Source organism: Ochotona princeps, chromosome 12, assembly GCF_030435755.1.
Source record: "Ochotona princeps isolate mOchPri1 chromosome 12, mOchPri1.hap1, whole genome shotgun sequence".
NCBI classification, from domain to species: Eukaryota; Metazoa; Chordata; class Mammalia; order Lagomorpha; family Ochotonidae; genus Ochotona; species Ochotona princeps.
In genome coordinates, this window is record NC_080843.1 from 49107269 (window position 1) to 49134014 (window position 26746).

The 26746-nt window shown below is 44.6% G+C and overlaps 1 protein-coding gene across 1 annotated transcript in view; it reads left to right on the forward strand.

Moving 5' to 3' along the window:
- SETDB2 (SET domain bifurcated histone lysine methyltransferase 2) overlaps positions 1–26746 on the forward strand; it is a 99071-nt gene that overhangs the window by 54657 nt on the left and 17668 nt on the right. The window contains exons 15-16 of the mRNA XM_058670778.1: positions 16440–16561; positions 24946–25053. Of these exons, the coding sequence (XP_058526761.1) occupies positions 16440–16561; positions 24946–25053 (230 nt within the window). The remainder of the gene's footprint in view (positions 1–16439; positions 16562–24945; positions 25054–26746) is intronic.

The window sequence follows — 26746 nt, forward strand, 5'->3', positions numbered from 1 at the left end:
GCAGAGAAATCTTCAATACCCCACTGAGGTGTAACTAATCTTTGTGTCCCCCCCAGTGAGTTGTAAGTGCATCCCCGCTGACCGTTTCCTGTCTGTTTCTAAGCTTTCCTTGTTATTCTCTGTCTATTCCAGTTTGTTTGTTTTGAGGGGTTTCTGGAGTGATCCTGATGATCATTCCGGGAGGGGGTGGGGACCCAAAGTTGGAAGCAGGCAAGGACCAGAGAAAGCTCCTCTCCCTAGTCCTGAAGGAAGTTTACTGTTCTGTTTCTGCGGACCGGACTGCTCAGGGTTCCTGGCTATTGTTCCAATGACCTTGGATCCTGCAAGGCAGGACTTGGGCTTCTTCCATCCCATGTGGTAGATCCAAATGGGGGTGGGTGACTTCAGAGTTCTTGGCCTCCGAAGGCACTCCAGTTCCCCGTGGTCTCTTTGGCAGTTGGGATGCAGTCCTTGGTGCCGGTACTGATAGTCCTTGGTGAGGATCCGGGAGTCTCCAGGGTTGGGATACAAGCCTCCTTCTGTCCTCCTGCTCTGGGGTCCCCCCCTGCTCTGTGCATATGACCTCCTGTTAAGAGGTTGTCAGGATTGCTCCTGATTCCCCCTATATGCCCTTGTAGTTTTGCTATTGTCTAAATGCTGATTCGAGTCTGTTGCCTATGAATTACCGGGTATGACCCTGATAGGTTATACTTCCCGTCCTCCTCACACCTTCTAGGGTGATGTAAGATTTCTCTGCTCTCCCTCCCCCATAGGGTCTTAAAAGTATATTAGGTTTTACAATTCTTTGATGTAGATCATAAGCAATCTGACTCATATCAATTGTTTATTGGTTACTTCACAACATCTTATTGAATGAGATACAGGCTGTTTGGGGTTGAAATAATATTACTGTTTTCCGGATTGACATCATTTCACGACAGCCACATCGATCACAACAGCAACAACAACAACAAATTATAGCACCCTGATAAAATAATGCACCACTGAGTAAACAACACATGCTTAAGTAAAAGGAAACACAGATGTCTCTTGGGAAAAATGATGCCATCGTATGCTTCATGTGCACGTGATGAATTCTACTAGAGAAAAGAGATTATTTGGAAGCACCCAAACTGACATAAAAACATCAAAACAGATACAGCCAAAAGAGCAAACAGATAATCAAAAAAACAGTATAGATTGGACTGTTGGAGTTACCCTTTCCATGTTGGCCTCCTTATATGAGAGAGAATATATGGTATTTGTTCTTTTGTGATTGACTCATTTCACTGAGCATAATGGTTTCTAGTTGGGACCACCTGGTTTTGAATAGAATAATATCATTCTTAATAGCTGAATAATATTCCATTGAGTAGATGTACCAGTTTCTTTAACCACTCTTCCTTGGATGCACATCTGGTTTGTTTCCATGTCTTTGCTATTGTAGATTGTGCTGCTGTAAATATCGCATCACAGATCCCCTTCTCATATACGGATTTCACTCCTTTTGGGTATATTCCTAGGAGCAGGATAGCTGGGTCACATGGCAGGTTTATTTGCAGTTTTCCAAGCACTCTCCATACTGATTTCCACAGTGGTTGTACTAGCCTACACTCCCACCAGCAGTGAAGGAGGGTGCCTTTCTCCCCACATCCACGCCAGCAGGTGTTGTTTTTCGAGTTCTGAATGTAGGCCAGTCTCACTGGAGTTAGGTGGTACCTCAAGGTGGTTTTCATTTGTATCTCTCTGATGGCTAGGGAGCCTGAGCATCTTTTCCTATGTTTGTTAGCCATTTGAACCTGTTCTTTTGAGAAATGTCTGTTCATTTCTTTCGCCCATTTTGTTACAGGTTTTTTGTTTGTTTGTTTTTTGTTTTTTTTTTACTGTCCCTGGGTTTCTGAAGCTCTTTGTAGATCCTGGATATTAGTCCCCTACCACCTGTGTAGTATACAAAAATTTTCTCCCATTCTGTTGGTTGCTTCTTCACTTTGTTAATGGTTTCCTTTGCTGTACAGAAGCTTTTTAGTTTGATGTAGTCCCATTTGTTCATTTTGGATTTGATTGCCTTTGCTTTAGGTGTCTTTTCTAAGAAGTCTTTCCCTGTTCCTATATCTTGGAGTGTGTTTCCTATGTTTTCCTTTAATAGTTTGATGGTTTCTGGGTGTAGATTTAGGTCCTTGAGCCAGTTAGAGCTGATTTTTGTATAATGCGACAGGTGTGGGTCTTGCTTCTTTATTCTGCAAGCTGCTATCCAGTTGTCCCAACAGCATTTTTTGAAAAGCCCAGGTTTTTTACCTGGATTGTTTTCAGTTTTCTTGTCAAAGACTAGTTGACTATACATGTGTGGATTCCCTTCTGGTGTTTCTATTCTGTTACACTGATCTTCCTCTCTGTTTCTGTACCAATACCAGACTGTTTTGATAACCACTGCTCTGTAGTATGTCTTGAGGTCTGGAATTGTGATTCCTCCAGTTTGATTTCTATTTTTCAGGACAGCTTTAGCTATTCGTGGTCTTTTGTGATTCCAGATGAACTTCTGTATCATCTTTTCTATTTCTGAGAAGCATGTTTTTGGGATTTTGATTGGGATTGCGTTGAATCTGTATATTGCTTTTAGTAATATGGTCATTTTGATAATGTTGATCCTGCCAATCCAAGAACATGGTAAGGTCTTCTATTTCTTTTTTAAATGATTTATAGTTTTCATCATAGAGGTCTTTCACATATTTACTTAGCTTAATTCCTAGGTATTTAAGATTCCTTTCCTCTATTTTAAATGGAACTGTACTTACGATTTCTTTCTCAGTTGTGGAATTATTTGTGTACACTAGTGCCATCGATTTGTGTTCATTAATTTTGTATCCTGCTACTCTGCCAAAGTCTCTTATGAGTTCCAATAGTCTCTTGACTGAGTCTTTTGGTTCTCCTATGTAGAGAATCATGTCATCTGCGAGTAGCGATAATTTCAATTCCTCATTTTCAATTTGTATTCCTTTAATTGCTTTTTCTTGCCTAATAGCTCTGGCAAGGACTTCCAAAACTATATTGAAGAGTAGCGGTGAGAGTGGACATCTCTGTCTAGTTCCAGATTTTAGTGGGAAGGCTTCCAATCTTTCCCCATTTAGTATGATGCTGGCAGTGGGTTTATCATAAATTGCTTTGATTGTGTTGTAGAATGTTCCTTCTATGCCTATCTTGTTTAGGGTCTTTAACTTGAAGTGGTGTTGAATTTTATCAAATGCCTTCTCTGCATCTATTGAGAGGATCGTATGGTTTTTATTTGTTAATTTGTTGATGTGATGTATCACATTTATTGTTTTGCGAATGTTGAACCATCCCTGCATGCCTGGGATGAATCCCACCTCGTCTGGGTGAATGATCTGTCTGATGTGTTGTTGGATCCTGTTGGCTAGTATTTTATTTAAGATCTTTGCATCTATGTTCATCAAGGATATCGGTCTGTAGTTCTCTTTTTCTGTTGTTTCTCTCTCTGGCTTTGGTATTAAGGTGATATTAGCTTCATAGAAAGAGCTTAGAAGGATTGCCTCTTTTTCTGTTGTTTGAAAAAGCTTGTGTAAGATTGGGGTAAGTTCCTCTTGGAATGTTTGGTAGAATTCAGCAGTGAAGCCATCTGGTCCAAGACTTCTTGGTTGGGAGGGCTTTAATTACTGATTCAATCTCAGTGCATGTTATTGGGCTGTTTAGATTGTTAATTGCTTCTTGAGTCAATTTTGGTGGATTGTATGCGTCCAAAAATCTATCCATCTCCTCTAGGTTTTCTGATTTGTTTGCATATAGTTGCTTATAATAGTTCCTGATGATTCTTTGTATTTCTGAGGTATCTGTTGTTATATCTCCTGTCTCATCTCTGATACTATTGATGTGTATATTCTCCCTCCTTTTTTTAATTAGTCGAGCTAGTGGGGAGTCTATTTTGTTGATTTTCTCAAAGAACCAGCCCATTGATTGGTTGATCTTGTGTATAGTCCTCTTGGTCTCTATTTGGTTTATTTCCTCCCAAATTTTTTTTTTTTTAAGATTTATTTTATTTTTATTACAAAGTCAGATATACTGAGAGGAGGAGAGATAGAGAGAGGAAGTGGAGCTGCCGGGATTAGAACCAGCGGCCATATGGGATCAAGGCGAGGACCTTAGCCACTAGGCCACGCTGCCAAGCCCTCCTCCCAAATTTTGATGATTTCTTTTTTCCTACTAATCTTGGGATTGCTTTGTTGTTGTGTTTCTAGTTCTTTCAGCTGTAAGGTTAGCTGATTTACTTGGTGCTTTGCTTGTTTGACATAGGCACTGATTGAAATGAACTTTCCTCTCAGCACCGCCTTGATTGTGTCCCATAAGTTTTGATAAGTTGTGTTGATGCCTTCATTTGTTTCAAGCAATTTTTTAATTTCCCCTTTGATTTCCTCTCTAACCCATTGCTCATTTAGTAACATATTATTCAGCCTCCATATGTTTGTAAGTCTTCCTTGGTGTTTTGAGTTCTTGGTCTCAAGCTTCACTCCTTGGTGGTCTGAGAAGATGTATGGCATGATTTCTACTTTTTTAAATTTGCTGAGGCTTGTTTTATGGCCTATAATATGATCAATTCTGGAGAAAGTTGCATGTACTGATGAAAAAAAGTGTATTCTCTGTAGGATGAAAGGTTCGATAGATGTCAACTAAGTCCGTTTGCTGTAGAGTTTGGGTGAGTTCTATTGTTTCTTTGCTGAGTTTCTGGTTTTTTGATCTGTCTATTTGTGTTAATGGGGTATTAAGGTCTCCCACTATGATCGTATTGGAGTCTATTTCTCCCTTTATGCACGTTAATATTTGTTTCATGTAGCTGGATGCTTTGGCGTTTGGAGCGCAAACATTTATTATGCTGATCTCTTCTTTCTGAATGCATCCTTTGATCATTATGTGGTATCCTTCTTCATCTCTTTTGATGCTCTTTACATCAAACTCTTTGTCATCTGATATAAGAATGGCTACACCTGCTCGTCTTTCCTTACCATTTGCTTGGAATATCTTTTTGCATCCTTTTACTCTCAATTTTTTCTGATCTTTGTTGGTGAGATGTGTCTCCTGTATAAGCAGCAGATAGTTGGGTTTTGTTTTTTGGTCTAATCCTCCAATGTATGGTGTTTGACTGATGAGTTTAAGCCATTTACATTCAGCGTTATTATGGATAAGGGGCAGTTTGGTCCTGTCATTTTGGCGATGTGTTATTCTATGATTGAGTCTTCTGTTAGCCTTTTAGTGGGATGTTCTCCACATTTGCCTTTGTTTCTGATGGTTGCTATTTCTTTTTTCCTTCATGGGAACATCCTTGAGTATCATTTGTAGGGCAGGTTTAGATGAGACAAAATCTTGAAGTTTTTCTTTATTGTGGAAGAATTTTATTTCATTTTCAAAGACAAAGGAGAGCTTTGCAGGGTAAGTTATTCTGGGCTGAAAATTTTTCTGTTTTAGAATCTGGAATATGTCACTCCAGTCTCTTCTGGCCTGAAGTGTTTCCTCTGAAAGGTCAGCTGTGAGTTTGATTTGGGTTCCCCTATATGACACTTGATTTTTTTTCTCGTGCACATTTAAGGATTTTTTCTTTTTGTTCAACTGAAAAGAGCTTGATTATCATGTGTCGTGGTCAAGTTCGTTTTTGGTCAACTCGGTTGGGGGTTCTGTAGCCCTCCTGGATATTATTTTCTAATTCTTTGCTCAGATTAGGGAATTTTTCCTGTATTATTTCACTGACTATGCCTCTAATCCCAACTTCTCTTTCTGCACCTTCTGGAACTCCCATAACTCTTATGTTGGACCTTTTAATTGTATCTTTTAATTCTTGGATCCTTTTTTTAGCTTGACCTAGCTCTGCTTCCAGCTTTTTGCTTGTTTCTTCATGGTAATGGGAACTATCTTCTAATTCTGAAATCCTTTCTTCTGCCTCATTCATTCTGTTGTTGAGACTCTCCACTATTTTTCATTTGCTCTACTGCGTTCTTAGTTTCTGATATATCAGCCTTAATTTGATGTATTACTGCTATTTCTTCTTTGAACTCTTGTTTGTACTTCTCATTGTTGTCCAGCAGCTTTGCAACGAGTTTTCTGAGTTCTTTGTCCCCCTTTTTCTCAATGTCTTCCTCAGTTAACTCTGGGAGTGGGCGAAGCTTTTGCTGCTTAGTTGGAGAGACTTCAGTAACATTCATAGTGCTTTTGTCTTGTCTTTTACCTTTTGTAGTTGCCAATCTGATGACATCATCTCTATGGTCTATTACCTACAGGTCTGTAAGTTGATTTTTATGTTCAATCAGTGCCCTGGATTTGGGGAACACAGCTGTCCTGAATAATTGCTTTGTCCGCTGCACTGATTTTGTAAGCAGCACTGTGCTTGTCGCCCCCTGCTGGCCGATAAGTCTAAGTACCTCCTGGGGTTATTTTGGGTGGAGTGGGTGGAGTTGGTGGCGTGCCTTGTAGAGGCTGTTTTTTCTGTGGAGCCTGTGCAGTGCTCTAAGATGGTGGTATTTTTGTCCCCAGGTCAGTTCTTGGGCGACTCAGCTGACCTCCCTTCAGTGTAATAGTGTCTGGTCCCGTAACACTGTTATCTGAGAGTTGCAGAATTAGCGCATGCGCAGTTTGCCACTCCTCCTCTTGCAGTTTATCAGTGTTTGGAGCACTTGCCTCAGTGTCCAAGATGGCGCCCGTATGGGGCACCAGGAAAGATCAGGGGGCTGTCGCCGTCAGCTCCAGGGGCCGCACAGACCCCACAGGCTGCAAGGCTGTTGCCTTGGGCTCAGCTCAGCACAATTAGCCAGCAACACACCCACTCTGGATCTTCACTTGGGGCCCACACTGTTACCAGAAATGCCCGGTGGGTTCTTTCCTCAGCTTAGTATAGAAATAAAAAGCCAGGAATCTGTTGCAAACAGAAAAGTTTATTTGCGAAGGGACCAGGTGAGCAGGGAAGGGAGGGAAGGGGAAGCACCTCCGAAAAGCCGGGAGGTGGGGTGCCTCTCGAAAGGGGAGGGAGAGAGAGACACCAAAGGTTTGAGGAAGGGTCTTGGGATTTTAAGCCTTCCTTGACTGCTTAAAACCTACAGGTAAGATGTTCCCCATTGGTGGTCTCTTAGTTAGAAAATGGGTGGGCAATGCTGGTGCCGCCCACCTGAAGGTGTGGCCAAGACCTCAGCAGGCCTGGATGGGCTCATACACTTGCTGCCCTGCTACCCAAGATGGCGCTAGGCGGAGAGCTGCGGCTGCTGGCTTTCAGTTCCAGGGACCACACTGACCCTGCGGGGAGCAAAGCTGGTGCTCCCCTCCACCCTTGGATCAGTTCCGTATGAACAGCCAGACAGGAGCCTCTGTACCGCTCTGTCAACTCCGCGTTCTGCCTCTCCACACAAGATGGCGCCCTGAGTCCCTGACTCTCTCCGCCTGCAGCTGGTCCCAATCACTCAGCTTGTCTGTCCGCTCCCAGACCACACTCGCTTTCCTAGCTCCCCACGTGGACCCAGGCTCTCACCTGGCGGTCACCACATCAGTGTGGAGGCCACTGCTGGATGTCTGGCTGGCGCTGGAAACGGATCGCCGGAGCCTGGATCACAGGAGCCTGGATCGCCAGGGTCTGAGTTGCTGCTCCCCGACTGCTGGTGGGTTCTTCAGTCCACTACAACACTGCTGTCATGTTTCCGCAGCTACCCTGCTGTGTCCAGGGGGGTTTCTGGTGCCTCCTGCTCACTGCCTGAGCCCTACTTTTTCCCTGCAATCTACTTATTGTACTTCTCCCTGGCTAGATTCTCCTTCTTATCAAACGTGTTTGTACTCTATGCCGCCATCTTGCCTCCCCTGTTGTGGCTTTTCATTGGAGGGGATGATATTCTGCCAGCTCTGCTTTCAGACCAAGGATGGTCTCCCAATGAAACTGTTGAGTTTATCTGTACAATAAGATGCTGGACTCCCTGCTTGGTCCATGCCCACAATGAAGAAATCATGACTGGTTATGAGCTGTACTACTGTAATAATATGGGGGGAGGTGTTGGGGGAATCCCAGAGCCTATGGAACTGTCATACATGAAATTTAAAAAAAATTTTTACTTTTTAGTGGCTGTGTAGTATTCCATCCTATATGTACCACATTTTCCTTATCTAGTCATAAATCCATGAGTATCTGGGTTGATTTCACATCTTAGTTATTGTGCTATAAACATGTAGATGGAGATGACTCTCACATGTTTATTTCATTTGGATAAGTCCCAGGCTGTGGGATGGGTGGTTCCTTTAGTACATCTATTTCCAGATTTCTGAGGAGTCTGCATAATGATTTTTTTAGTCTACAGTCCCACCAGCAGTGGGATAGAGGACCTTTTCTCCACACTTTCAGCAACATTTACTGTTTTTTTTTTTTTAAATTTTCAGATGATAGGTGAGACCTTACTGTAGTTTTATTTGTATTTTCTTGAGGGCCAGTGAAGCTGAGCATTTTTTCATATGTCTGTTGCCCACTAGAATTTCATCATGTGAGAAATGCCTGTTCCTATCCTTTGCCGTTTTTAAACTGGATTATTTGTTTGTTGTTGAGTTTCTTGAGCTCTTTAAGATCTCAGATATAATCCTCAGTCGTTTGTGTAGTTTGTATTTTTTCCCATTCAGTTACCTGCCTGGTGATGGTTTGCTTTGTGTGCAGAAGCTGCTTAGCTCAATGAAATCCTGTTTGTTTAGTTTTGCTTTAATTCTTGTGCTTCTGGGAATTTTCCCCGTGAGGTCTTTGCCTGTGCCTATGGCTTCCAGAGTTTCCCCCCCGATGTTTTCTTCTAGCTGTTTGACGGCATCAAGTCATAGATTTAGATCTTTGATCCATTTTGAGTTGATTTTTGTAACAGTTATAAGGTAGGGGTCTTATATTTCTGAATGCATATGTCTGGTTTTCTTGGCACCATTTGTTGAAGAGACTGTTCTTTTTCTCTGGATTGATAATCAGATATTTGTTGAATGTAGACATGGGCTCATTTCTAGGAATTCTTTTCCATTGATCTTCAAATCTGTTTTTGTGCTAATACCAGGCTGTTTTGATTACAACTGCCTTGTAATATGTCTTTAAGTCTGGAACTGTGATAACCTCCATGGTTGATTTTATTGCTTAAGTTTGCTTTAGCTCTTCAGGTCTCTTGTGTTTCCATACAAATTTTAGCATCATTTCTTTCTGGATCTGAGAAGAATGTCACAGAATTTTGATTGGGATTGCATTAGTGGATAGGAAGCAAAGCAGGCTGGGCTCAAACTGGCTCCCATATAGGCTGCCAGCATTGCAGGCCGCTGCTTGTATAATCTTACAAATAATAACTTTCTTCAAATTCTTCAGAATAACTTTCTAGAGTTAGTAGTTGAAATTGTATTAACTCTAAATCTTACTTGGAATATTTGTGATATAATTGTATGATCCAGCCTCCCTGTCCAAGATCTCAGTATTTCTCTCCATCTGTGGAGGTTATTTCATTTAAAAAAATTATTTTGTTTATTGGTAAAGTAGAGTGGCAGAGACAGCATGCTGATAACACTCTCCTAATGACTGCAGTGGCCAGGGCTGGGCCAGGGTGAAGCCAAGACCCCAGAAATCCATCTAGATCTGCCACATGGGTGGCAGGGACCGGGTACCTGAGCCATGAACAGACCACCACATCATCATGTTGTTCTGCCCCAAAATCTTTCTTGGCAGACTCCCACCATGTGTTTCTTGAATCCTCTTCCATCCTGCGCTGCACTGTCTCTCCCCCTCACCCTGGCTTCGGGCTCCCTCTCTTACTCCTGTTCCTTACCCACATGGCTGCTTCTCTCCCCTTCCCCACCCTCCTAGTTGTACCAGCTCGAGACTCATGCCCTGGGACCCAGCACAATGGCTCAGTTGGCTTAAACATCACCTTGCAGATGCCAGGATCCCATGTGGGTGCCACTTTGTGTCCTAGCTACACCACTTCCCATCCAGCTCCCTGCTTGTGGCTTGGGAAAGCAGTGGGGAATGGTACAATGCCTGGGGACCCTGCAACCATGTGGGAGACTCAGAAGAAACTCCTGGCTCCTGGCTTCAGGTCAGCTCGGCTTGGGCCTTTGCAACCATTTGGGGAGTGAATCAGCAGATGGAGGAGCTCTCTCTGACTCGCCTCTCTGTAAATCTGATCTGCCTTTCCAATAAAAATAAATAAATCTTAAAAAAAAATAAACAAGGACTCTGTCCTCAGCAACACCTCTTCCCACAACACTTCCCCTTCTTTCACATTAATTAATAATATAATGGTTCATTTGGCAATGTTATACATTTATTCTATTGTCTTCCTAATTGCAGGTTAGTCTTTATTGAAGACTCCTAGTAATAAGGAAATCATTACTTTTTGCTAAGGATTTTCCCATTGTTATCAATTTCCTTAATAACAGGTCACCTACATGGTCAGTCAGCCTTTTCTCTCCTTTCCTCTCCTCTCCCTTCTTCTCCCCTCCTCTCCCCCTTCTCCTCTGCCCTCCTCTCCTCTCCCCTCCTCTCCTCTCCTCAATCTTCTTTTCCCCTCTTCTCCCCTCCTCTCCACTCTCCTCCCCTCCTCTCCCCTCTCCCGTCTTCTCCCCTCCTCTCCCCTCTCCTCCTTCCTCGCCTGTCCCTTCTTCTGCCCTCCTCTTTGCTCCTGTCTCCGCTCTCCAACTCTTCTCTCTCCAACCACTCCACTCCTCTTTCCTTTTCTTCTTTTTGATTTATTTATTTGAAAGGCAAAGCTCTAGAGAAAGAGAGAGATCTTACATGCACTGGTTCACTTCCTAAATGGTTACAACTGCTGAGACTGGGCCAGACTGAAACCTAGAGCCAGGAGCTTCATTCACGTTTCCCAAATGAGTGGTGCATTGGTCATCTTTATTCCTTTCCCCAAGCACATTAGCAAGAAACTGGATTGGAAGTGGAGCAGCTGGGACTTGAACCAGCACCCCTATGTGATTCTGGTGCTGCAGGTGGTAGCATAATTCACCCTAGCACAGTGCCAGGCCGCCTCATGTATTCTGAAAGCTTTTCAGGTACCAGTTCTATTTCTCACTTTTTTCATTTCCTGTACTTTGCTGTTGCGCAGTCCCTCCTGCATGTGTCTGTTGAGCACTTAAATTGTGGCATGTCCCCTTCTTGATGGTCTGTAAGCACAGAAAAACCACTGATTTCCAAGACTGAATAGAGAAGAATGAACAATTCTTACATTAATTAAATATTGATGTCTTTTGGTGATATTTGGTGAATGAAGTGCATCATTAGAATTAATTTCAGTAATTCCACTGGTTTTTTCATCATCATCATCATTATGTTGGAAAGTCAGATATACAGAAAGGAGGAGAGACAGAGAGGATGATCTTCCATCCATTGATTCATCCCCCAAGTGGCTGCAATGGCCAGAGCTGAGGTGATCTGAAGCCAGGAGCCTCTTCTGGGTCCCCCACGCGGGTGCAAAGTTCCAAGACTTTGAGCCATCTTCGACTGCTTTCCTAGGTCACAAGCAGGGAGCTGGATGGGAAGCAGGGCCGCTGGGATTAGAACCGGCACCCATAAGGGATCCCAGTGCATTCAAGGCGAGAATTTTAGCCACTAGGGTACTGTACTGGGCCCCTCTGCTTTTTTTAATGTTTCTTCAAGTTTTATAATCACACAGTAGCTCATATTTGTGTTCTGTTGGACAGAGCTGATCCAGAGCACAGAGCTGAGTAAGACAGGTCCTTGGTTATCTGAAATGGATTTTAAAAAGCAACGAGGGCTGGTGTGGTGGCTCTGTGTATTAAACTGCTGCTTGCAATGTTAGCTTGTGATGTTGGCATTCCATATTAGAGTGCTTGTTTGAGTTCTAGCTGCTCTGCTCTCCTTGCTAATGTACCTGGGAAAGCAGTGGGAAGTGGCCCATGTACTTGGACCCTGCCACCCATTTTGTGAGACCCAGACTGTTGTGACCATCTGGTGAATAAACCAGAAAAGACAAGAGCTCTTTCTCTCCTCTCTCTCTCTCTCTCCACCCTGCCTTCCAAGTAAATAAACATGCAGTTAAGTGGATAACTAAATGTGCTTTTTAAAAGGAAAGAGGCAGGGAAGAGAATTTAGCTAGCTGAAAAAAGGGACATGTTTACCACTTCTATGGTTAACACCTTTTAAATTTAAAACATTGACCATTAAATGATAAAATAAATCTTTGTTTCGGGCCTGGTGTGGTGGCCTAATGGCTGAAGTCCTCGCCTTGAATGTGCTGAGATCCCATGTGGGCACTGGTTCTAATCCTGGCAGTCCCACTTCCCATCAAGCTCCCTGCTTGTGGCCTGGGAAAGTAGTTGATGACAGCCCAAAGTCTTGGGACCCTGCATCCTCATGGGAGACCCGGAGGAAGTTCCTGGCTCCTGTCTTTGGATCAGCTCAGCACCGGCCGTTGCGGTTGCTTGGAGATGAATCATGGGGCGAAAAGTCTTCCTCTTTGTTTCTCCTCCTTTCTGTACATCTGACTTTGTAATAAAAATAAAACAAATCTTTGAAAAAATAAATCTTTGTTTAAAGACATACAGGGGAAATCAAGAGCGACCCTAACAACCTCTTAACAGGAGGGGGGACCCCAGAGTGGAGCAGGTAGACAGGAGGAAGCTTGTATCCCAACCCTGGAGACTGCCGGATCCTCACCAAGGACTATCAGTACGGGCACCAAGGACTGCATCCCAACTGCCAAAGAGACCATGGGGAACTGGAGTGCCTTCGGAGGCCAAGAACTCTGAGGTCACCCACCCCCTTTTGGATCTACCACATGGGATGGAAGAAGCCCAAGTCCTGCCTTGCAGGATCCAAGGTCATCGGAACAATAGCCAGGAACCCTGAGCGGTCCGCAGAAACAGAACAACAGTAAACTTCCTTCAGGACTAGGGAGAGGAGCTTTCTCTGGTCCTTGCCTGCTTCCAACTTTGGATCCCCACCCCCTCCCGGAATGATCATCAGGATCGCTCCAGAAACCCCTCAAAACAAACAAACTAGAATAGACAGAGAACAACAAGGAAAGCTTAGAACCAGACATACCTTACTAGGAAGGACACAAAGATTAATTACTCTTCACTAAGGTATTGAAGATTTCTCTGCACACCCCTCCTAAAACTGTTCTGCACCTCAATTTTTGGCATATGTCTTGTTAGAGTTATAACCTAATTTAGACGAGCCTAAAATCTGCCAAGTTCAGCAAAATTATGCTTCAACACTATAAACTGCTAAATACTAAAATGAAAATAGACTTGAGACAGCTGAATAGTACCCTATAGCCATTTTAATGTGTATAGCAGCCGGTTCTGTGTATAAACTAAAATTGAAATGTCAACGAAGTAGTCACAGGATGTGGTTAAGAACTTGCATTTTTTTTTTAACATATTGGTTACTCAATACCATGTCAATTAATTCCATAATGTTGTAAATTGTCGTTGATGTTATGTTGTGGCTTTTCATTGGAGGGGATGATATTCTGCCAGCTCTGCCTTCAGACCAGAGATGGTCTCCTCAAGAAACTGCTGAATTTACCTGGACAATAAGATGCTGGACTCTATGCTTGGTATACTCTTGGAATGAAGGAATCTTGACTGAATTTGAACTGTAAAACAGCAACAAGGTGGAGGAATCCACCATGGAGGAAGGGTATAGGGAAGGGTTGGGGGATTCCCAGAGCCTATGAAACTGTGTCACATAATGCAATGTATTTAATAAAAAATATATATATTAAAATAAATCTTTGTTTAAAGATTAAAGCATAGCACTTGTTCGTGTGCTTCTGCTGCTCTAGCACCCTGACCTTGGCCTCCCCAGTCCCTGCTTGCTCTCTGGCTTCCAGTGGACAGACTCTGAGGACAGATATCCCCTGCGCATGGCCCCTGTGTGTCTGTATTCCTCCCCCTCCGTTCCCTGATTGGGCGGGACAGTGAAGATAGCGATGCTAAGATGCTTTGTATTTCTAATGTGTGTGCTGTCTGGAGTTCCAGGAGAGGTGAGGTGTAGCAGTAGTGGAACGTGGGCAGAGAAGCCAGGGAAAGGGGAATGTCTGCAGCTTTGTAAGTGTGCCCAGGTTGTTCATTATGTCTCTTAGGATGACTTATATTGCAGGGGAAGCAGGGACATAGGTCTTCAGCTTAACAGATGGACTTCAGGATAATGACAGTTTGTTCCTCTTGGGGTTACAATTGACTGCATTGTTGTATGTACTTGTGATTTGCTTGTTCTAGTGGACCCTGTTATCACCAGCCTTGGTTAATAAAGATTCCTTAGTAGGGCCCGGTGTGATAGCCTAGCAGCTAAAGTCCTTGCCTTGAACGCACCAGGATTCCATTTGAGCGCTGGTTTGTGTCCCATCTGCCCCACTTCCCATCCAGCTCCCTGCTTGTGACCTAGGAAAGCAGTTGAAGACAGCCCAAAGCCTTGGGGCCCTGTACCCACATGGGAGAACCGGAAGAGGGTCTGGGCTCCTGGCTTCGGATTGGCTCAGCTTTAGGCATTGCAGCTGCTTGGGGAGTGAATTATGGGACAGAGGATCTCCCACTCTGTCTCTCCTTCTCTCTGTATATCTGACTTTGCAATAAAAATAAATATTTTTTAAAAAGATTTCTTAATAAACCTTAAACATTTTTTTCAAAACATGGGGCCTGGCACAATGGTTCAATTAGCTAATCCTCCCCTTACAAGCACTGGTTCATGTTCAGGCGGCTCTGCTTCCCATCCTGCTCCCTAATTGTGGCCTGGGAAAGCAGTCAAGGACAGTCCAAAGCCTTGGCAGCCTACAAGTGCATGGGAGACCCGGAAGAGGCTCCTGGCTCCTGGCTTTGGATTGATTCAGCTCTGGCTGTGGTGGCCGTTTGGGGAGTAAACCAGTGGACAGAAGATCTTTGTCTCTGTAAATCTTTCTAATAAAAATAAATAAATCTTTTAAAAACTGAAGCTTTAAAAAATTAAAGCATAAATATTAAAAATAAGAGCTGTTTTCTGTTACAGAAAACCAAAGAAATAAGATGAATATTACAAAGGGCAAAAAAATAAAAATCAGGCTTGTGGCCAAATTAATAGCCAGTTAGCCACCTGCAAACCCCGCCTCTGCTGGCATGCAGTGGGGTTTTCCTAAGAGCTGCCTTTTCCTGCCTCCTTTAGGTTTCTTCTGTTTGCCCTCCTTTTAGAAATTGATTCCCTGTCATTTCGTTATCATTCCCCTATGACGATATTGAATCTAAAGCACTTTTAAATTAAAATACATTATTTATTTCATTCTTTCAGTGCTAGAATTTTACTTTTTAATTTCATGTATTTTTAACTTCTTTTCCGTTTTACAGTTGTTCAGGTATGGGGCTTTCTCTTTCCCCTCCTCCTCTTCGCTCCCCATCGTCCCCTGTGTTTGATAGTAAAATAGTCCTGCAGGTGTCATCTGTCACCAGCACCCTGCTCCCTCTGTGGGTTGTGGCATTGTTGGTCTAAGCTGTGTCAGAGAGTCTAGTATTTTGTTGTCTAGGTGTTTAGAAATTTCATTGTGAGCCTCCCTTTATGCAGAAATACAGATGCAGTCAGCTAGCTTTGTTTGATTCCTGGTACTCTGGTCTCCATTACATCCTTTGTGAGATTACAAGTGTATGCTTATTTACCATTATGTCATTTTGTTTGCAGTTTGGGTAGAAGTTATCTTACATCAGAGCAAGCGTATGCTATTTATCCTTTTGGAACTGGTTGATTTCGCTGAGCATAATTGTCTCCAATTGGGACCACTTGGTTGCAGACAGCAAAATTTCACTCTTTTAATAGCTGAGTAATATTACATAGAATACATGTACCACAGTTTCTTCAGCCAGTCCTCTTTCAGATTGTATCTAGGTTGTTTCCATATTTTTGTAGTTGTTGGGTTTGTTGCTTTGAATACAGGGATGCAGGTTGCTTTCTCATATGTATATATCAGTTCTTTTGGAGTGGGATTTCTGGGTCATATGGTGAATGTTGAGTTGCCTGAGTATTCTCCATGCTGACTTCCATAGTGACTGCACCAGAATTTACTTTTAACTATACCAGGGGATAAGAGTTTTGTTTCGTTTTGTTTTGCTTTATGGACGGTTAACTAGAGTACAATCTATTAAATTCATCACTGCCTCCTGTTTATTTGTAATGATGGTCAAGCTTGGCTACTGCAAGCTTGCTGTAGGTAAAGTCTTCAGAAAATTGTACTTAAATTTCTGGCTGCCTTAAAAACAAAACATTTTACTCATTTTTAAACATTTTAAAAATAATTTTTGTTACTTTTCATCAACCAATTAAAAATTCAAGTTCAGTTGCCTTTCCACGTGGGTTCCCTATTTTTTTTTCTTTTTCCCTTTCTGGAAATTGAGAATCCTAGATGTGCCCCGCCTTCTGTGATGAGTGGAATTAGTGAGACTGAGGAATGCCACGATTCCATTCTCACCAGAGATGTTACTTCCAGGTACCTTTCAGGTTGCGGAAAAGATGGAGAAAAGGACGTGTGCGCTCTGCCCCAGTGGTGCCGATTACAGCGTCATGTACTTCGCCCAGGCGGAGAACATCGCTGCTCATGAGAATTGTCTGGTAAGTTCCCCGAGAGTGCAGCACCTCAGTCCGTAGGGTGGGACATCCTGAGCAGGTGAATAGTACTTGAGATACAAAGAATAGGAGGTTGGTCATGGTATGGGCTCCAAGTGGAGACTGGGAAGCTTATTTTCCTTTTTATTTTTAAGATTTATTTATTTTTATTACAAAGTCAGATATACAGAGAGGCGGAGAAATAGGAAGATCTTCCATCCGACGATTCACTCCCCAAGTGACTGCAACGGCCAGTGCTGTGCCGATCCAAAGCCAGGAGCCAGGAATCTCCTCCAGGTCTTCCACACGGGTGCAGAATCCTAAAGCATTGGGCCGTCCTCAACTGCCTTCCCAGGCCACAAGCAGGGAGCTGGATGGGAAGTGGAGCTGCCGGGATTAGAACTGGCACCCACATGGGATCCCAGTGCACTCAAGGCGGGGACTTTAGCCGCTAGGCCACGGCACCAGCCCCAAGGGAAGCTTATTTTCCAATATGGGACAGATCCAAATCTTACCACCTTAGAGTTAATTTTGCTTATAACTGGGCAGACACAGAATTCTGGTGAAGAAGCATTACTGAAATTGTTTAATAACGTATTTCAAACAGCTTCGACCCATTTGCAATTTTTGAAGATTTATTTATTTATATGAAAAGTGGAGCTAGAAATGGAGAGACAGATCTTTTCTCCACTGGTTTTCTTTCCAGATGGCTGCAGTAACTAGGGCTGGGCCAAGCCAAACCCAAGAATTTCCGTTCTCATGTAGATGCTGGGGCCCAAGCACTTCAGCCATTCTGCACAGTTGCAGAGAGCTGGATCAGAACCAGTGCCCACGTGAGTCGCCAGCATTGCAGGCAATGACTTAACCTCTGATACAATTCCTATCAAACTCCACATTTGTGATAATTACCAAAGTCTTTCATTTTGAAGATTTCTAGTGGGCCCAGTACAGTGGCTCAGTGGCTAAGTCCTCACGCATGTGCTGGGATCCCATGTGAGCACCGGTTCCAGCTGGCCCACTTCCCATCAGCTCCCTGCTTGTGGCCTGGGAAGGCAGTTGAGGATGGCCCAAGTGGGAGACCTGGAAGAGGCTCCTGGCTCCTGGCTTCAGATGGGCTAAGCTTGTGCCATTGCAGCCTGGGGAGTGCACCAGTGAATGGAAGATATTTCTATCTCTCCTTCTCTGTGTAAATCTGATCTGCCTTTTTAATAAGAATAAATTAACCTGTTAAAGATATTTATAGTATCCCATTTCATTTCAGTATCACCATTTAACTATTTCCATACAGGAAGACATTTAGGTCTTTCCAGTTCACACTATGACTAATAGATCGTCATGAACAGTCCTGTCTAGATCTCCTTCTCTCTCTTGTTCTGGTCCTATCTGGATAACTAAAGGCAGGCTTGCTGGGCACAGAGAAGGGGCATTTTACACTTCACTACATCTGCCAAATTGTCCCGCAAAGAGATCATACCAAGTTTGTTGTTGTTTCTGAGTTATCTTCGTCTTCATCTTTGTAAACCATATTATGAGGCTGATTTTTTTTCCTGACATGTGTGTCATTTTCAGTTTCATTACCCCAAGTACCAGTGGGATTATGCAACCGTGGGAATGCTTGTGTGCCTCTTGGGTTATTCATATGCTTCATAGGATTGAAATTTTTTATCTTTGAGATGCTTGGTTTTCCTTTCATGTGTATATTCATATATAAACAGATTCTTTTTTTTTTTAAAGATTTTATTATTATTGGAAAGCCGGATATACAGAGAGAGACAGAGAGGAAGATCTTCCATCCGATGTTTCACTCCCCAAGTGAGCCGCAACGGGCCGGTACGCGCCGATCCGAAGCTGGGAACCAGGAACCTCTTCCGGGTCTCCCACGCGGGTCCCAAAGCTTTGGGCCGTCCTCTCCTGCTTTCCCAGGCCACAAGCAGGGAGCTGGATGGGAAGTGGAGCTGCCGGGATTAGAACCAGCGCCCATATGGGATCCCGGGGCATTCAAGGCGAGGACTTTAGCCGCAAGGCCGCGGCGCCGGGCCCATATAAACAGATTCTAATGCTTTCTTTTGTATGGGCTTTTAAACTACCTGGTGTTTTTTCTGGTGGTCATACATGTGCTTGAAATGTAGCTACATTCATTATTATTTTCCTTTGCAGTTAGATTTTTTTCTCCCATAGATACTTTGTTCTGTAATAAGTTTTTATCTATTGCTTCTCAAACCTTAGAATTTGTTTTTCTGATTTAGTTTATTACAAGTAGAATACTATGCTAATTTAGATTTCAATTAATCAATTTTAGTGTAAAACAGAAACCTGATTTTATTTTTCTGTGCATTTTTCTCTATATTTTCATCAACTTGTAATTATGTTAATGATAACTATTATTTAGTGTATATTATGCAAGGTAAGATTCTTGGAATTAGATTTAAATTTAAGGGTTTTTTTAAAAAAAGATTTATTTTTATTGGAAAGTCAGATATACAGGCAGCGACAGAGACAGAAAGGAAGATGATCCATCTGCTGATTGACTACCCAAGTGACCGCAACAGCCGGAGCTGCACTGATCTGAAGCCAGGAGCCTGGAGCTTTCCCAGGCCACAGGCAGGGAGCTGGACCGGAAGCACCGCCAGGAATAGAACCAGTGCCTGTATGGGATCCCGGCGGTGCAAGGCGAGGACTTTAGTTGCTAGACTAATGTGTTGGGCCCAAATTTAAGGTTTTTTTCTTTTTAAAGATTTATTTATTTTTATTGGAAAGGCAGGTACACAGAGAGGAGGAGAAACAGAGAGGGAAGATCTTCCGTCTAGTGATTTACTCCTCAAGTGGCCACAATGGCCAGAGCTGAGCCAGTCTGAAGCCAGGACACCAGAGCCTCTTCCGGGTCTCCCATGTGGGTGCAGGTTCCCAAGATTTTGAGCTGTTCTCCACTGCTTTCCCAGGCCACAAGGAGGGAGCTGGATGGGAAGTGGGACCATCTGGATTAGAACTGGCGCCTTTATGGGATCCTGGTGCATTCAAGGCGAGGACTTTAGCTGCTGGACTGCCATGCTGGGCCCAAACACTGTTGATTTTTAACAACCTTGCCAAATTTTTATTTTAAAATTCTCTGTTAGGATAAGTCTGTGATGAGTGTGTATACAGGAGTCCACGTGCAGACATAGTTATTTTTAATGCTGAGTACCTAGGAGTGATGAATCATGCATTGTTACATTAAGTGATTTTTGACAGAAAGATTTATTTATTTGTATTGGAAAGGTAGATCAGATTTACAGAAAGTAGCAACAGAAAGATCTTTCATTCATTGGTTCACTCCCCAAGCAGCTGCAGCAGCCAAAGCTGAGGTGATCCGAAGCCAGGAGCCAGGTGCTTCCTCCGGGTCTCCCCCGTGGGTGCAGTGGGGACCTTGCTTTGGGCCGTCCTCAACTGCTTTCCCAGGACACAAGCAGGGAGTTGGATGGGAATAGAATAGCTGAGATATGAACCACTGCTCATGGAATCTTGGTGCTTGGAAGGGGAGGAATTAGTTAATGAAGCCATTGGGCCAAGTCTATTTTAAGTGATCATTGTATCTGCTTGTTCGTTTCCTAAATGCCTGCAACAGCCAGCGTTGGTTCACGCTGAATCCAGAAGCCAGGAACTTCATCCAGGTCTCCCATGTGGGTGGCAAGAATTCAGGTACTTGAGCCGTGACCTGCTGCCTCCCATGTGCATTAACAGGAAGCTAGATCAGGAGGACTCAGTCCCAGACATTCGACATGTCATGTGGTCACCCCAAGCAGCAGGTTATCCCACGGCACCACCCTGTTCTTTGTTCTTTTCTTTTATACTTGTTATGAGTTTTTTGTCAGATATATATATATATTATATATATATATATATATATATATATATATATATATATATATTATAACATATATATATATATATATATATGTTATAATATATATGTTATTTTCTCAAATCTGCCTTGCCTTTTTGTTTTAATTTTTAAAATTTAATAATACACTTATTTTTGATGATGTTTACATACTTAAGAAGGATGCATACCCATGGGGACCACTGATTAGAATAGGGAGGGTCGAGGCATTGGGCAATGTGGAAGAAACAGCTGTTTCTAATCTCCTTTTTTCTTCCTGCACCTGGGAAAGTGGGGAGAGGAGGAGAGAGGGCCACTCCCAGCACCCCAAACACATCAGGATCAGGGATGGGGAGCAGCCACCTGATGTCATCCCAGGGTCCCTGAAGTGAAGCATATTTCAAGCAAACTGCTTAAGTGGTTTTGATAGTTCTGGGATGCTGGTAATTTTATGCTCCAAGGTTGAGGAAGTCCTTCCCAGGTCCATCAGCTGACATAATCCACCTTAGAGTCTCCACTTGCCTAGATACTTGCTGTCAAAGCTTGGCCAGGAGAGCTGTCCGATTTGTTCTGCTGTCCATGGTAGTAGATGTCCTCTGCAGGCCTCAGTGAGCTGGTAGTCATGTCCGCCATGTGCATCTGGTCATGCCATCTGCTGCATGGGCTTCAACAACCAAGGAGACCCAGTTCTGTCACATAGATTCCATGGTCAGACCACACATCCTGTGTTTTTCCCCATGGTTGGAGTTCTGAGGGCAGTGATCCACTAAGGGAGGCCCCGAAGAAACTTCACTGGAGCTCACCCCAGACCTGACGCCTGTGTGCCGGCCGGTGTGGGGTCCAGCTTATTCCATCACCCACATCAGCCTATACACATGCTAGTGCTTACAATTGCTGGGTCAGTTCTGTCCCCAACCCCATCTCATATGCAAACCAACAGATGCTGTGGCCCATCCTAACCCAGCCCACCACCCACTGGGCCCTCAAACACACCAGTGGGTACTGCAGCCTGTTTGGAGTGACCCCCATAATCCCCATCAGGCTTGCCCACAGCCCTGGCTCTCATGCATGCCAGTGTGTGCAGCAGACTGGTCCAGGCTTTCCCGCATTCCATTCAGCTCTCTCATACATCCGTGAGTGTTGGAGCCTAGCTCAGCTTGACCAACCCCACTATCCAGCCCACACTCATGCCAGCAGTTACCACCATCTGTCCAGCCAAGCCACCCCAGCCCTGGTTTCCCTTCTCACAGTGGGAGCTGCAGCTCATCAGAGGAATGCCCACAGTTTCCCTTCTAGGCCACTTCCAGCCCTAGACCTTGTGCTTTCCAGGTGGTTCTACAGTTTGGCCTGACAGAACTTTCCCCTAGTCCCAGCACTTGCCAGCTGATGTTGTGGCAAATTCCACATAGCCTGCACATACTCTTGCTCATGCATGCACCAGTACGTATGGTCATTTAGCCGAGCCTGGCTCTCCCCCTAACCCAGCTCACATGGATTATAAAGCCCTGCCCAGCCTGGTCTGCCTGGTGCCAGCTCGCACGCTCAGCAACAGGAGCAGTGGTCCAGCATGTGAGTCCTCACAGCCCCACTACCAAGCTTGATCCCCCAACATTCTCTCTTCCCGCTGCATCCCATTCTGGCATGTCTTGCCTCACCTCGGCATTTGCCAGTGAGTGCTGTAGCCTGGCTGGGCCTGGTCTGCCCCCAGTCCCAGCTCATCCTGGTGGGTGCTGCAGCCTAGACCAGCCTGGAATGCCCCAGTCCTAGCCCTAATGTGAATTGGCTGCTGTTATGGCCCAACTCGGCCTGTCCTGCACCCTGCTCTGGTTCTCACATCTGCCAGTGAGTGTTATGAACTGGCCCAGCCCGATCCATCCCCAGACCTAACCCACATGTATGCCAGCGGGTACTGTAATCTGGCCTGGTCTGGGCTGCTCCTAGTCTTGGTTCCTGAGCTCACCTGCAGGGACTGTTCCTGATAGGGGAGTGGCAGATGTCACACACACCAGTGGGTCCTTGGCCCAGCATGGCTTGGCCCACTTCCTTTCCTGGCAGGAACAGCGGACTTGCCTGGGCAGGCCATACCCATTCTGGTTTGTACTGTTTAGGGCTACAGCCCATCCCTGCCTGACCCACCCCCACACCCAGATCTCCCATTCAAGGAGGGCAGAAACCCAGCCCCGCCTGTCCTACACACACCCTAGTTCCTGTGAGCTCCAGTGGGTGTTGGAGCCTAGCCCAGTCTGGCACACCCCAGACCTAGTCATCAACCTTGCTGAGGGAAGCTGCAGCCATGTGCAGTTCAGTTTGCTGCCCCCATTCTAGTTTGCATGCTTACTAGTGAGAATTGCAGCCCAGCTGGGGTGTCCCCTTAGCTCTTAACCAGGCCAGTTTCTAGACATAGATCTTGCATGTACCAGTGGTTGCTCTGACCCAGCCCAGCATAACCCATCACCCAGCTTGGCCTTTGCCATCAGATGCTGTAGCCCGGTCTGGCCCACCCCCAGTCCAGCTTTTGTTGGTGGGTATAGCTGCATAGTCCTGGACAATCTGCCCCCATGGCTGGCTTTCATGCAAATCAGTAGGTGTGATAGTTTAGCCTAGCCCAGAATGACCTGCACTCCATCCTTGCTCCTGCGCATGCCAGTGTACTGCAGCTTGTCCTACTTCTGCCCTATTGGCTTTGCCCACCCCACTCCACAAGTCAACCCACACATCTTCTGACAAGTGAGGCAGCCCTGCCTGGCATGACCACAATACCCAACCGACTCACATACTCACCAGCAGGAGCTGCAACCCACCAGAAGAGTTCCCTTAATTTTCCTCAACCAGGTCCACTCCCAGACTCAGATCTCACACATGCCAGTGGGTGTTAAACTTTTACCTAGCACAGTCTGCCCCCAGCCCCTTTTTGTATACTGGTAGATATTGTGGCCCAGCCTGAACCAGCCCAGTCTGTTGCCAACTCCAGCACTGATGAGTATTGGTGAGTTCCATGGTCATGCCTAGCTTGGCCCATCACCACTCCTAGCCCTCGAGCAAACCAGCTGGTATGGCAGTCCCACAGGGGTGAGCCCATGATCCCCCACAGAATCTACTCCCAAACCCAGTTTTCTCATGAGCTGGTTAGTGTCATACCCAGCCTAACATGGTCCACCCCCTGACACCCCGGCACTCACTGGCGGGTACTATGTTCAAGCCCTGCCAGAGAGGCCTCTCATCTGTGGCATTCATGTGCACTGATAAGCAGTGGTTGATACCAACAATCCCAGCTCAAGTGTCCCATGTGGGCAGGTGTATTGGTTTAGCCCCAGAAGGTCCTCTGGTTTTTCTCTAGACCACTTGGTCTCAACACTTTCATTTACCTGTACGTGCAATAGCCTGGTTGGTGGAAGTCCCCCAGACGTCATTCCTCACCTGCCACGTTTTCCATCAGCAGTCCTGCCTCCCACACATCCCAGAACCCCTTCCATGAGCAGTCCACAGCAGTCCTCCCACCGCCATGCCTGCTGGTGGGTAGATCCCCAAGGCCTCCTCCAAAGGTGTGTCATGGCCTTGGGGCCCTGCGCACGTGCCTAGGACCCAGGCATGCTTGGTTGCAGGCCCAGAATGCCTTGCAGCTATTAGCTACTCTTCTCCCGGCAGTGTAACACTTGCCTCAGTACAAAGAAACCTAGACAGTTACCTACAGCTGAGGGTTGCCTTCTTATTTTCTTAGCAATGTCTTTTTTAAAAAATATTTATTTTTTATTGAAAAGTCTGATTTTATAGAGAGAAGGAGAGAAAAATTCGCTGGTTCACTCCCCAGATGGCTACAATGGCTAGTGCTGAGCCAATCTGAAGCCAGGAGCCTCGAACCTTGAGCCGCCTCTGGGTCTCCCACATGGGTGCAGAGTCCCAAGGCTTTGGGCCATCCTCTACTGCTTTCCCAGGCCACAATCAGGGAACTGAAAGGGAAGTGGAGCAGCTGGAATGTGAACTAGTACCCATATGGGATACTGGTAGGTGCAAGGTGAGGATTTTAGCCACTAGGTTATTGCACTGGGCCCAGCAATGTCTTTCAAATGGCAAAACTATTTGGTCTTGCTGATGTCTAACTTTGATGGTTTCTGCTTTTTATAAGATACACTTAGCTATGTTAATGTCACAGAAAATGTATGTTTTTATACCCTTGGTCTTTAGAATATGTGTTTAATGTTCAGCTCTAAGATAGGTTGGATTATTCTGTTGGTATGTGGCACCTAGAAGTTGGAACTGATCTAAGGCCAGGGGCGTTGTGATAAGCATTTCACAGCTCCTGAAGGCAAGCGTGGAAGCCAGATGTAAGCCACGGGAATCCCCCGTGTAGCCCTCGCTCTGCTCTTCGATCTTTGTAGCTCAGCTTACTCTGACAGCATGGCTTCAGCTATTAACCCGAGGCTGGTCTACACTGCTAGGCTTAGGGAACCAGTTTCCCAGCTTCATGTCAGGGGTCCATTTGCTGATTTGTCATTCTAACTAATCCTTTGTTCATGTTTTTCCCCCTGATCTGTAGCTGTTTTCCTCGGGGCTTGTGGAATGTGAGGATCATGATCCATATAACCGTGATAGAAATTTTGATGTGGAATCAGTAAAGAAAGAAATCCAGAGAGGAAGGAAGTTGGTGAGTACAAGTGATTTTATTTATTCACATAAAATGACTATGCCTTTGGGGAGGGAGTGCATTCAAATGAAAGTCTGAGTGATAAAGCAGGATTAGGGAAACATTAGAAGTTCGGACATGTATTAGAAACTTGGATTCAACTGGGCTTTTAATATTGTAAAAGATGCTTCTTCAGAAAGGTACACAGGAGCTAATAAGCTCCTGGCTGTAAGAAGAGCAAACCACAGAGGAGGCTTATTGCTTTACCTCCAGGTTGGGGGGTTCATTGTATCAGTGAGTCCTCAGGGGTTTGGGGTCTCCGTGCTCGTGGTCCCAACGTCACCTGGTCCCCTGTGGTGACGCCATGGCTCACTGGGCATCTCAAAGACCAGGCTTTCTGGGTCACAGTGAAAAAAAATGGGAGTTTTGTTTCTATAAGGTCAGATCTGTCTTTTTCATTGTGGGTTCTGCGTTTCCTGCCTTCAGGAACATCCTTGCCTCAGTGCCATCCCTTTTTGCTTTCTCCTGTATTTCTCAAGTTGGAAGTTTGAAACACTTTGTTCGCAGTGGTCCTTCCCTCTCACCCCCACAACGGTGATTTCACTTTCCATGCCTGTAGTCACTCATTGTCAGCATTGGCCTGAACGTATTAAATGGAAAATTCAGAAATAAGCAGTTTTTTAAAATCTTCGTTGTATTTTACTGTTGTAGTCCTTCTATTTTATTATTGGTTATTAATATCTTACTATGTGTAATTTATAAATAACTTTATCATAGGTATATGGGTATAGGAAAAAATAAGGGATGAATATATGTAGCATTTTTATTATCCAAGATTTTACACATACAAGGGGGTTCCAGATTATATTCAATGTGTACAATGGGGGGGCAACTATTATTTATAGTCAGAATTTTTTTTAAAGTGTTTATTTATTTTGAAAGTTAAGAGTTACAGAGACGGAGAGTGAGCTATTCCCTGTGCTGCCTCATTCTCCAAGTAATTTCAGTTACTGGGACAGAGAGGAGCTTCTTCTTGGTCTCCCACAAGGGTGGCAGGGGCCCAAACACTCTGGTCAAGTTGAATTGCTTTTCCCAGATCATTAGCGGCGAGTTGGATTGTGCCCAGTTTTGCAATTAGAAATGTCAGTCGGGCCCGGCGGCGTGGCCTAGCGGCTAAAGTCCTCGCCTTGAAAGCCCCGGGATCCCATATGGGCGCCAGTTCTAATCCCAGCAGCTCCACTTCCCATCCAGCTCCCTGCTTGTGGCCTGGGAAAGCAGTCGAGGACGGCCCAATGCATTGGGACACTGCACCCGTGTGGGAGACCCGGAAGAGGTTCCAGGTTCCCGACTTTGGATCGGCGTGCACATCGGCCCGTTGTGGCTCACTTGGGGAGTGAATCATCGGATGGAAGATCTTCCTCTCCTCTCTCCTCCTCTGTGTATATCTGGCTGTAATAAAATGAATAAATCTTTAAAAAAAAAAAAAAAAAGAAATGTCAGCCCCTATAGTTAGAATTTTCATCTGTCCAGAGTGTATTTGGGTGTATACTGGAAGGTAGAGATGTTTACCATTCTCCCAATACATACAGATTAAATGATCATCATGCATACAGATTTGAAATTGTATCATAACCTTATTTCTTCCCAGTATGAAATTTTTCCCAGATGTTTATATGCTTTCTCTTACCTAGCTTGAAATATTATGTGACTTACC